The 11,993-nt window shown below is 40.2% G+C and overlaps 1 protein-coding gene across 1 annotated transcript; it reads left to right on the forward strand.

Annotated features, from left to right (window-relative positions):
- Positions 1-833: 833 nt before the first annotated feature.
- Positions 834-8,571, forward strand: cav2 (caveolin 2). The gene is made up of 3 exons (XM_043709566.1): positions 834-1,194; positions 1,629-1,816; positions 7,692-8,571. The coding sequence occupies exons 1-3, from the start codon at positions 1,039-1,041 to the stop codon at positions 7,840-7,842; spliced, it is 495 nt and encodes a 164-aa protein (XP_043565501.1). The 5' UTR covers positions 834-1,038; the 3' UTR covers positions 7,843-8,571.
- Positions 8,572-11,993: the final 3,422 nt, after the last annotated feature.

Genomic DNA, 11,993 nt, shown 5'->3' on the forward strand with positions numbered 1-11,993 from the left:
ATCAAGAGTGGGTGGCATGGTGGCACAGTGGTTAGCACTGCTGCCTCACAGCGCCAGAGACCTGGGTTCAATTCCCGCCTCAGGCAACTGACTGTGTGGAGTTTGCACGTTCTCCCTGTGTCTGCGTGGGTTTCCTCCGGGTGCTCCGGTTTCCTCCCACAGTCACAAAGATGTGCAGGCCAGGTGAATTGGCCATGCTAAATTGCCCGTAGTGTTAGGTAAGGGGTAAATGTAGGGGTATGGGTGGGTTGCGATTCGGCGGGGTGGTGTGGACTTGTTGGGCCGAAGGCCTGTTTCCACACTGTAAGTAATCTAATCTAATCTAAAAAAAAGTACTGTTGGAGACTGTGCACTCCCTCTCCAAGGATACCTGGACACAAATGTAGCTGCAAGAGAGGAGCAGACTGTCAGCAGACCCTCGGGAATGTCTGGACCTACTTTTAGCCAACTTGGCCAGAGCCAGGTCCATAAGTAGGTGCTCTGACTTGCCCATACCCCGCTGTGCCAGATGCTCAAACATCATGAGCGTGGGGCTGAAGTGCAACCAAAAACAGAAAAGATTTTCCAAAGATATAAAAATGGAGGTGCCATCGCGCAGAATATACATGATTCACGGAAGAAGAAATGTCTATCCAGTGGGAAACAATGTGTTGAATCAGTTCACGTTGGTCTGAGTCCCTGAATAAAGCTTTCCAATTGAGGTGGCTATTCGCAGAAAGATATGCAGACTGAAGACTGGCATTGTTCCCATTTTACTAGAGAATTTGCTGATTCCCATGACTGTCCCTCCGCCCACCCTGATCTCTCAGGGATGCCAGTGGACGAATAGTTTGAAGGGAGTTCTGAGGCTGTTTGATGGAGGCCGTGATAAAGTCGCCTGCTTTGGCTGAGTGAGAGGAGCGCCCAGCGGGCGTGGCTCAGCGAGAGCCGCAAGGTCCCGGGCAGAGCAGCAGCGAGAGCTGGGAACAAGGAAGGGAAGCCGAATCGGAAGGTGGGGAGGGGAAAGGGAATTAAAAAACACACACACAACACACACAAATGGGCAAGGAAACGGGGACAATGGAGAGCGCGGTGAAGTTTGAGGATGACGAATTTTTAAAACCGATCAGAGTGCTTCCGGACCGGGAAGGAACACCGCCCGAGGAGAGGGGGCACCACAAGCGAGACCCCCACGGGGTAAACACTCATGTGAAGGTGAGAGCTCGGCCAGGGGAAACAACCCAGTACACTCCCGGAGCGAGCTTCAACTGTGTGCTGCTCACCTGGCCGAATAGCAGCTTGTTGGGGAGGGAGGGGTTGTTGTTTACTTAATGCATGTGTCTCCATAATGCGATAGGGGAAAGTGAGCGGTGATGGGACTGAATTCAAAGCAACAGTCTATCAGGGGCGGGTTGTGCCTTGTGTAAATAAGAAATATATGATAAAGCGCCTCTCAGTCGCATCCCCTTTCCGCGTGGTATGTGCATCCGACATTAAGTACAGTGTTGGAACAAATTAATACGTTCATAAGGGTGCGCTGATCTCCCTGCTGTCTAATTAAGGGGTTCGGGTGCAAATGGCTCGCCTTTTGTGTGTTAAAACCCACGCTGACTGATGCACTGCCCACTCCTGTCTCTCCCTCTGCCCAGGTTTGTTTCGAAGATGTGATCGCAGAACCTGCTGCCACGCAAAGTTTCGACGGAGTCTGGATTTGCAGCCACGTCTCGTTCGAGTTCACTAAGTTCGTGCTGTACAAAGTGCTCACTCTGGTTCTCGCCATCCCCCTCGCCTTCGTCATTGGCATTCTCTTCGCAATCCTAAGTTACATCCACATTTGGTAAGCAAGCCTTTTCCCTCAGTCCAGTCAGCAGTGTGCGCTGCAGCTTCTCTGCACCAGTTATTAACTATATCCACTATTATATATATTATGTATATATATATATACACACACACATATATGGGATGAGAAAAGGTCTCATCCTCAAGATGAAGTCTTGTACTAATACACTTTAAGAGGTTTGGTTTGCTTATGCAAAGTAAATATTCAATCGGTCAGCTTTATCTAAAACTGAGAACGTTTTAAGTTTGAGCTTTTTGTTGGCAATCTCATAAAGTCACCATGGTCTTACCGGACCATAGAGCTGCTGTCTCAGAAAGAGACGGCTGGTGGTGGTTTAATGCGAGGGTTACTACACCTCACACAAGGGAGACATTGATAAGGAGAACCCTTCATGCTAACCTCAGCAAGTGTGGGAATGGAACCCATGCTTTTGGCATCACTCCACATCACAAACCAGCCTTCCAGCCAACCAAACTCATAGCCTGCAAGTAGAAGTGGGTGTAAATCACCAAAAACAATCAGGGTCTAAGAAAAGCTCTGAACTCACTCTTTCCTCATCCTTTTAGCTGTTACCCACTGTAAGGTCACAACAACAAAAAACAGCTGGAAAAACTCAGCAGGTCAGGCAGCAACTGAAGAGAGAAAAATTGTTAACCTTTCTGAGTAATAATCTTTTATGAGACCTGAAGAGAAATAGAAATGTAAAAACCAGTGGAAGGAGGAGGGGGTAGATGAGGAAGGGAGATTAAATGACAACAGATTTCATATTGCAACAGCCAAAAGTAGTGAAAATGGACATGGTGAAGGTCATGTCCAAATGAAGTGTAAATTGCTACATAAAACTAGTCTGAATGCAATACAAAGAGAGAGTTATCCGTAACACCAAAATGGTCCCTGAGTCTACACAAACAGCCCATGACATCAGCTGGTGGTGACCGGCTGCTAAAAGCACTGTTGATAAAACCATGCCAGGATGTGTCCGTCCATACGCCACTGATGTCTTCATGCTGGGGATGAAACATCCCAGGAGGCTGGGAACTGAGACTCCTCAGTTGGTGTTCTTTCACTGTGCTCAAACCCCCACCTCCACCCCAACTCTCTGCACTACCTGGAGTGGGGAGGCTGTGTCCAAGGGCCAGGGCTTCTTGGATTCCTCTTCACAGAATCTTGTTCTCTGTACTGCCTGGAGATGGAGTTTGCAGCAGGGGCAGCTGAGAAAGGGAGAAATAAGACAAAGACCAACCCTGCAAAACAAGAAGAAAGCCAAGTTGGATAGAACAAGTTGGAAACAGAAGTTGATCTAAAGCTGTATTCCGAAGGCTGTGGAGTGCCAAACCAAAACATCGGGTGATGATCCTCAAGTTTGAATTTGCATCGCCGGTACATAGTAGCTCTGTGGCAAGATTAATGGTTATTTAATGTGTAAATGCAACAATCTCACGACACTTCGAGGGTGGTTGAGGTTGAGATGTCATTTCCATGAGGCTAATGGTAACTTATCGTTGTCACAAGTTGTTGAAATACTTGCATATCTATCATAACGCCACCACTAAACTCTTCATTATTTTGACGGCAAATTCTCGACTGACACATTTCTGTTTTGAAAATTCAAGTTTCAACTTATTCAACGATTGGTCAGTCATATCAGCAAGTAGATGGAGCTCGGATGTAAATCAGCTGTAAAATAATTGACCATTAGAAGAGCTTGAATGGGGCCGAAGGGCTCTTGCCTGTTTTTATGTTCACATAGTTCCAAGCATAAATCGGATATGAATTGATGTTAATGAGGGAGATCATATTGAATCAGAAAAGAAAATTCAATAAGAAAGCAACTATAGATGACATTAAAAGAATCAAAAAGGTCATACAAGAAGAGACAGACAACTCTTTATCTTAAATACAGCATAGTCATGCATCAATTCAAAAGGAATTCAGGAGAAATGTCTCTATAGAGAGATTGTTTCAAATCTGGAACTTGCTGCCATATGGCCAGTTAAGTTGAATAGCAGAGATGCTTTTAAGAGGAAGCTGAATTAACATAAAAGGTGAAGTGAATGCAGGACATATTGTTAGGTTTAGATGAAATATGGAGGGAGAAAGCTGGTGTGAATCATAAACACAACACTCCAGCAAATTGTATTGCTTTTTGTGCTGTAACTTTTGTGCAATTAACAACAAATTGCTAAATAACTGCAATCAGGGCAGTTTTTCAGCTTTTACTGTGACCAACATTTGTGCCATCAAATAGAGTAAAATCACCAGAAGGTACAGAGTGGACCTTAATGAGGATTTGAAAAAAGTGCTGAAAGTGTTGCAACTAATTGTCATAAACATTACTAAAGTTGTTCCAACGCCTGAAAATATGCTCATAATTTTCAAAGAGTCTCTGATCGAATGTGGGGGCAGGAAACTCATTTTTTTGCAAATACAGTTGGTTTTGTGGCAAGAGATGTGATGGACTGACAGACTTACAGGCCATGTGATAGTTGTGAGGTTGTTACGTTGTGTACACAACTCAATTAAGCTCCAAATTCTTTGATCCTTTTACAAACTTAGATACAAACATAGTAATTAGGATCAAAAGTAGGCCATTCGCCCCATTAAGCCTGTTCTATCATTCAATAAAATCGTGGCTGATCTGTTAGTGTTTCAAATTCTATACCAAGCCACACCCTGTTCCTCTAAACTTCAGTGAAAATAAGTCCACTCTATCTATTCTCTCCTTATAAGACAATCTAATATATGTCCTCCAAAATTTAGATTATGTATACGTTTGTAGCCAGCATGCTTTTGTTACTGTCTGCAATATGTTAGAAATTCAAGGGTAAGGCCTCAAGTGTGATGAAAGGCCAATGTCATAATAATGAATTAGTAAATGTTGATTTCAAATTTTACCAATTTATTTTAAAGAGAATTAAAATTTACTGGTAATTTTAATGTATTAAAAATAGTTAACATAGCCACGTCTGTTTTATTCCATGTTTACATTTTATCATTGTGATAGAACATTTGAATGTTATGAAAGGAAGAAGAGTGCAAACTGAATTGCATAAAAATGAGAAAATACTGAAGTCACAAAGGGCAGTCAGTTTGTCAAAGAGCAAGTTTAAGGTTTTGGTTTGGATTCCTCATCAGCTTGGGCACAGTGATGAAGAAGAAGTCCTTTTACAGGATTGAGTAAAATAAATGGGGAGGAGAAAGCAACAGGTTGTTATCCAGAGTTTAAGTGTGTCTATTCCTGTAGATGGTGGGACACTTACACTTATGGGAAATGCAGCATCACATTTCTGTTCTTAATTGATTTTATAATATTTCAAAATAACTAGCAACCAACTTAGTTAGCAACAACTCCTTAAAAGGGACACTGCAATTGTCCTGGCCACAGGTCAGAACCCCAAAATGCTCTGGACATGGAATTACAAGATGTGCTTTTTAAAAAAGGGCTGAAATAGTAAAAAATGGCTGCAGATGTAAATTAAGTGGCCAACTGGAAAGAGAGAACCACAAAATTTCATATTCTGGATTAGTGGTGCTGGAAGGGCACAGCAGTTCAGGCAGCAATAAAATCAACGTTTCAGGCAAAAGCCCTTCATCAGGAATACCCGAAACGTCGATTTTACTGCTCCTCGGATACTGCCTGAACTGCTGTGCTCTTCCAGTACCACTAATCCAGAATCTGGTTTCCAGCATCTGCAGTCATTGTTTTTACCTACAAAATTTCATATGTCTAGATGTGATCGGAATTACAAACTTCAAAGGAGAGGAAGAAGAAGCAAGTCACAACCAAATTAGATTGTGATCTCTTGTGACGACAAAAGTAATGAAGGGCTAATATTTCTTTATTCAACCGCAATCCTCCCTCTGAAGATAATGCCCCAAACTGAAAACACATTTGTGTTTTTTTTCCCTTTACAAGACCCAGTTTCTACTCCACTGGAGTATGCCAGTGGCACTAAACATTTTCCCGTGTACCAGCCCAGGTTTGAGGGCTGGTGTACTGTGAAGGTCGCAGTCAACAAACTAGCCCCTAGGTACCCTATGTTGCAGGTAAAGGAAGACCCTGTCAGACTCTCAGAAAAATGGAAAAAAGAACCACAAAAGGATTCTCTCTCACCCCGAATGATGGAATTCAATTACACTCAAAGGAATCAGAACTATAGAATCAAGACCAAACTGTAAAATTTAAGCTGAGGTAACTGACTGTGTAACCATCAATATCAACATTAATGTTAACTACCATTGCAACATTTGCAACAGTCAGTTGCCTACTCCTCACAAACAATTCAGAGATTGATCAGTATATCTGTTTTTTCTTAACTTTTATCTTTTTGGATCCATCTCTTATTTCTAATTTGTGTTTATGTGTATTGTATTGCTAATTGTTTTTGTGTTTAATAATTAATAAACTCACTCTTTCTTAAGTCAGGAAAACCTGGTTATATTGGGTTATTTGAAAACATTAAAAACTTGGCTCTGGGAGAAATGTATGCACTAGGGAAGGAATACTTTTTATATTAACCTTGTTGCAACAAATTGAGGGGGTTCTAGAACCATAATGAATTAGGAAAACATAATGAATTAGGGAACCTCACCCCGGGTCAGGACATAACACAAAATTAAAATAAAGGAACCTTACAAAGCTAAAGCAAAATAGCATTCCTGACGCTAATGATGCACTCCTGTGCCCCATGTACCCACCAGCCGCTGAAGGCTCAAAAGTCAGCAGACACCATATGTTTCAACATCAAGGACATCTAAACACAGACGTAACCACAAAGGAGAGGCAGGTAGTTGTGTCCAGCAACTCTTTCCATGACCCACTGCCTGGAATATTGATGGTCACCTTTGGCCAGGCCCAGCAAGACCAGACACACAAGGAGGTCTTTTAACTTGACACCCACCAAAAAGACACAGACACACAAACACACACAGGGTGACCAAATATTAGGACTGTCAGACTGCAGTGCAATGAAAGTTTCAGGATCAACTTCCTTAACCAGTTTTATATACACACACAGTGTCATGGTGGCACAGTGGTTAGCACTGCTGCCTCACAGCGCCAGAGACCTGGGTTCAATTCCCGTCTCAGGCAACTGTCTGTGTGGAGTTTGCACATTCTCCCCGTGTCTGTGTGGATTTCCTCCGGGTGCTCCGGTTTCCTCCCACAGTCCAAAAATGTGTAGGTTAGGTGAATTGGCCATGCTAAATTGCCCGTAGTGTTAGGTGAAGGGGTAAATGTAGGTGTCTGGGTGGGTTGCTCTTCAGAGGGTCAGTGTGGGCTTATTAGGCCAAAGGGCCTGTTTCCACACTGTAAGTAAACTAACCTAAAACCTACACACACAATTAACAGAAGTGAAATACATTTTTAAAAGGCAAAGCCTGTCTGTTCCTGGCATATACTAATGGCTGCATGTAAGTTGTGGTTCATTGCTAGACCCAAGGACCTGGGTTCAAGTCCCATTATAGGGCTTGAGTGCATTCAACCATGGCTGTCACTCCAGTGACCCATTGAGGAAACACTGCACTATTAGAAGCCCCACCTTTTGGATTCAACATTAAACCAAGTCCCCATTGTCTGTTCAGTCAGATGTAAGTGATCCCATGCATTATTTCAAGGAAGAACAGGGGCACTAATCGCAGGGTCCTACCAATACTGTTCCTTCGTCAATATCACAGAAAGATTTGGTCACATTCACAATCGTGAAGCTGACACGAGAAAAACAAAAAGGAATTGTTTGAAGTAGGAAATTGTAGCAGTTCTCAGTGAATTGGTAATGCATAGCTTGAAAGGCTGAGTTTTCCATTTGTTGACATATATCATTATGAATCTGTAAAATGATTGTGAGTAATAGAGTCTCTGTTTTAACTGCAGGTTTCTTATGCCCATTGTGAAGACATTTATGATTATCCTGCCCTCCTGTAAAACCATCTGGAAAACGATCATGGACATGTTTGTTTCTCCTCTGTATCAGAGCATTGGACGCTGCTTCTCTGCCATCAATTTGCGCTTCACTCGAGCTTAAGAAAATAAGAAAAAAATGATTGGTAATCAAAGAGGACAACCGTTACACAAAAGAATTTCTTCCAGATGTTAAAAAAAGACTAACATTAGCTATTCTTCTATTTTTCATTCCAAATACACTTCTTCAGAAAACGCTTGACATCTTTTTTAAAAGTATAATACGCACTTTTACAAATAGTTTATTTAGAAACATGCATACTATATAATTTAAATTTTCTATTATGCACCAGGATGCACATTGTCTCTGGTAATAAATAAGGAAGGTTTTACAAAGATATTGCTGTGCAATAATTACATTTTGTATTATATATGCCCTCAATACGGTTTTGTTAAAGCAAAGTCTGATCATTTAAAAAGAAACAACGAAACAACTCTAAACTTTTTGAGGTTTGTAAATAGATTTATTCAGTAATTATTCTGTCAGTTGAAGATGTTGCAGGGCAAAGCTAGATAAATATTATTTTTACAATGGCTTCAGGTTCAACAATAATTGTGTTGAGGCTGTATTGTTTGCAAAATTAACAAGATTTACATAATAATCAATCATAAAAAAATCTTATGGTACATAATATATTTTCAAAATACTTCCCTAGACTTAACCAATATGACGAGGGACTTGTGTAGTTTGTATACTTACCTCACTAGCTGGTGCGTTGCTTATCTATTAGGAGAAAGTGAGGACTGCAGATGCTGGAGATCAGAGCTGAAAAATGTGTTGCTGGAAAAGTGCAGCAGGTCAGGCAGCATCCAAGGAGCAGGAGAATCGACGTTTCAGGGATAAGCCCTTCTTCAGGAATGAGGAGGGTGTGCCAAGCAGGCTAAGATAAAAGGTAGGGAGGAGGGACTTGGGGGAGGGGCGTTGGGAATGCGATAGGTGGAAGGAGGCTAAGGTGAGGGTGAAAGGCCGGAGAGGGGGTAGGGGCAGAGAAGTCGGGAAGAAGATTGCAGGTCAAGAAGGCGGTGCTGAGTCCGAGGGTTGGGACTGAGATAAGGTCTGGGGCGGGGAAATGAGGAAGCTGGAGAAATCTGCAGAAGTCCCTCCTCCCTACCTTTTATCTTAGCCTACTCCTTGGATGCTGCCTGACCTGCTGCGCTTTTCCAGCAACACATTTTTCAGCGTTGCTTATCTATCCATGTTACAGATATGTGCTTAATGATTGCATTTAAATCAAATGAGCCACATTAGCTTTCCATCCCTTGGTACATTAAGTTTAAAATCTTTGCCTTCATCTTCAAGTGAAAATCATTACTTTCATCTTCAAATCCTTCCAAAGCCTGCCCCTACTTTATTCCACCCTCATTGAGTTTTAGATTTCCTCATTCATTCTTTAATCTTCAATTATCTTTTTGTCCATTGCTATCCTCCTTTTGCTCAACTAATGGGAGCTGAACTATCAAACACCACTATTCTATTTAATGGATAAACTTCCCTGGAACATCTGCCTGTCCTCATTATGCATTTCAAACACTTCTTAAAATCCAGTCACTGCTCCTAATGTCTTCCTTGATGATTTGTCATTCTTCACTTATTTAGTCCCATTTTCTAGTTTTTCTCTGTAAATTACATTCGTTATTTTTTAATAAAGGATAATAATCTGGTTAAGGATCTTGGGCCTATATTCATTGGAATTTAGATAAAGAAGAATGTTCATAGTGAAAAATAAGAGATTCTGAGGGGGGTTAATGGGTAGACACTGACAGGATGTCTAAACTAGGAACCACAGTTTGAAAATAAGTGGTCTCCTATTTAAGGTACGGATGAGGCTGAATTTCCTCCCTCAGACGGTCATTAGCTTTTCCACAGAGCAGTGGAGTCTGGGTAATTGAATGTACTCGAAGCTGAACGAGACAGATCTTTATTTGACAAGGGAGTTAATGTTTCTGGATGCTAACAGAAAAATGGAGTTAAGGACACAATCGGATTGGACATGACCTTATTGATTAATAAAGCTAATTTGAGGGGCCCAATAATGTACTTCCACTCCTATTTCCTAATGTTCTTATTTTTAGTTATTATTTATGTGTTTGAATATCCAATAGTAATAATTTTAATTAACAGAATAGGAATCAAAATAATTTCATCTGTTTCTGCTTAAATGATTAGAATTACTTTAATTTCACCATATCAAGTGGATGTGAATTTTTAAAAATCAGAATACATATGCACACTTCTTTGTTATAATGCTCTATATTGTATCTTTATACACCAATATTGTGCTATTGTAACACCAATTAATGATGATGAAATGTTGATAATCTTTATGATGTTGTATTTTCAGCACTTGAAAAGATTATGCACTGCACTTATGTAATGGATTCTATACAAATCTGTCTAATGTTTATGCATCAGCGGAGCATCTATGTTGGTGCTTTAAAAGGTTGACCTCTGTGCAGATATTGTACCTGGTTCAGATTTATTTTGAGTTATCATTACAAAGTTACAAATTTAAAACAGTTGGGTAGCGTCATACTTTAACATTTATTTTCCTGACATGATTTGGTCTGATATTAGCTTGAAACCAGAATCAGTTTTAGCAGAAGGATAAGAAATGTTGCATTTAGAAAAATTTATTATGTGCCCTGCACAATTACTGAATACGTTTGTTTTTAAATTCACTCTGACTTCTCTGGGTAAAAGCATCATCCACGGTTTATTGTCATGACAAACCAAGAAGTATAGATTTTGTTCTGTGCTGGGTTAACTGACTACAGAATGGCAAGAATTGAAGTACCACAATTCAGTCAATGGACCTTTGGCTGTGGAAAGATCACTACAAACCACCAAAAAGAAACTTGCAGACAGAACTGTAAAGTCAACTTGTGGAAAAAGTCACGAGCTAGCAACTAAAATTGTCATGTTGAGTGAAAACTTTAAATGTAGCTTTGCTAAATTGCATGGCAATCTTAAATTTAAATGTAACTTGCTCTGCTAACATAGAGAACCCAGTTACAGTTGAGATATTGCACTCTGCTTAATGTGACATCATGTCTGTCATGATTTATATTGTTATTAACAGCCACTACCTTCAATGCTGATACAAACCTTAATGCATGAAGTATTTTTATAACCTTAATACTGAAGCCTCAATACTAATTGTAACCTCAAGCCTAACTAAGTTATCATATATATATATATATATGTTCAGTATATAATCTGTATGCCAGTTTGTGATCTTAAAGCTTGATTTCTAAATCTTTATGCTACGCTGAATTGAATATTTTATACACCATAGATATCTGAGCTGGATTGCACGCACTAAGGAAAGAAAATGACTTATAAATTACAGACTAGTACAGCACAGAAGAGGGCTATTCGAAACATCAGATAGCATTGTTTTTCAAAAGAACCAATCCAGTTTGCATCTATTCTTTCCTCATAGGACTGCAATTTTTCTCTCTCCTTCAATTGTTTGTACAATTCCTCATTGAAGATCACTAGTGAATATGTTTCCAGTCTGATTTGCCAAATTCTGATTATTCCAAATCCTCATGACTCATTGCACAAACGTGGATTTTCTTAATTGTTTTAAACCTGAAATCAGTACTCCCTGGTGTCAAATTTTGGAATTTTATTTTCTCTCTCTCTATTTACTCTGAACAATACATGATCTGAAATACCTTGATCACAACTCAGGTAAACCTTCTCTACTCTGTCACTCTAGTTTCTTTATTCCATCGAAATGACTGCAATCCCTCATCCCTACAACCATTCCAGTAAATCTCTGCATCCTCTCTGAAGATTTGACTAACCTCTTTAAGAGGAGAGCCTAGAATTTAATACAAGATTCTATTTGGGATTGAATTAGTGTTTTATGTAGGTTTAGAATCACTGCCTGGATGTGATATTCTATACTTCTAGTCATGAAACCCAGCCCTTCTTGAGTATAATACTTCCCATAACTTTACCACTTCACAAGCCCTTTAGTGCTTTTGACTAATAGTCAATGTTGCAATGTATGAAACAGGATGAATAACAAATACCTATAAATTGCAATGTGATAGGGGTCAGAGAATTGGCTTAGTGATTTTCTTTGGGAAGAAATACTATCTGGAGCACCAAGGAAGCTGTGCTACTCCCCATTGAATAATGTCAAAGATCTTTTAATTCAGGAATGAGAGAAAAAGACCTTGGTTTAACATCTGATCCAAAAG

This window comes from Chiloscyllium plagiosum, chromosome 19, assembly GCF_004010195.1.
Source record: "Chiloscyllium plagiosum isolate BGI_BamShark_2017 chromosome 19, ASM401019v2, whole genome shotgun sequence".
Classification (NCBI taxonomy): Eukaryota; Metazoa; Chordata; class Chondrichthyes; order Orectolobiformes; family Hemiscylliidae; genus Chiloscyllium; species Chiloscyllium plagiosum.

Bases quoted from the DNA above. Each gene is read 5' to 3' on its own strand.
- cav2 (XM_043709566.1), top strand. From the start codon at position 1,039: ATGGGCAAGGAAACGGGGACAATGGAGAGCGCGGTGAAGTTTGAGGAT. The intron at 1,195-1,628 runs GTGAGAGCTCGG...CCCTCTGCCCAG, and splicing joins GGGTAAACACTCATGTGAAG to GTTTGTTTCGAAGATGTGAT. The intron at 1,817-7,691 runs GTAAGCAAGCCT...TTTTAACTGCAG, and splicing joins CTAAGTTACATCCACATTTG to GTTTCTTATGCCCATTGTGA.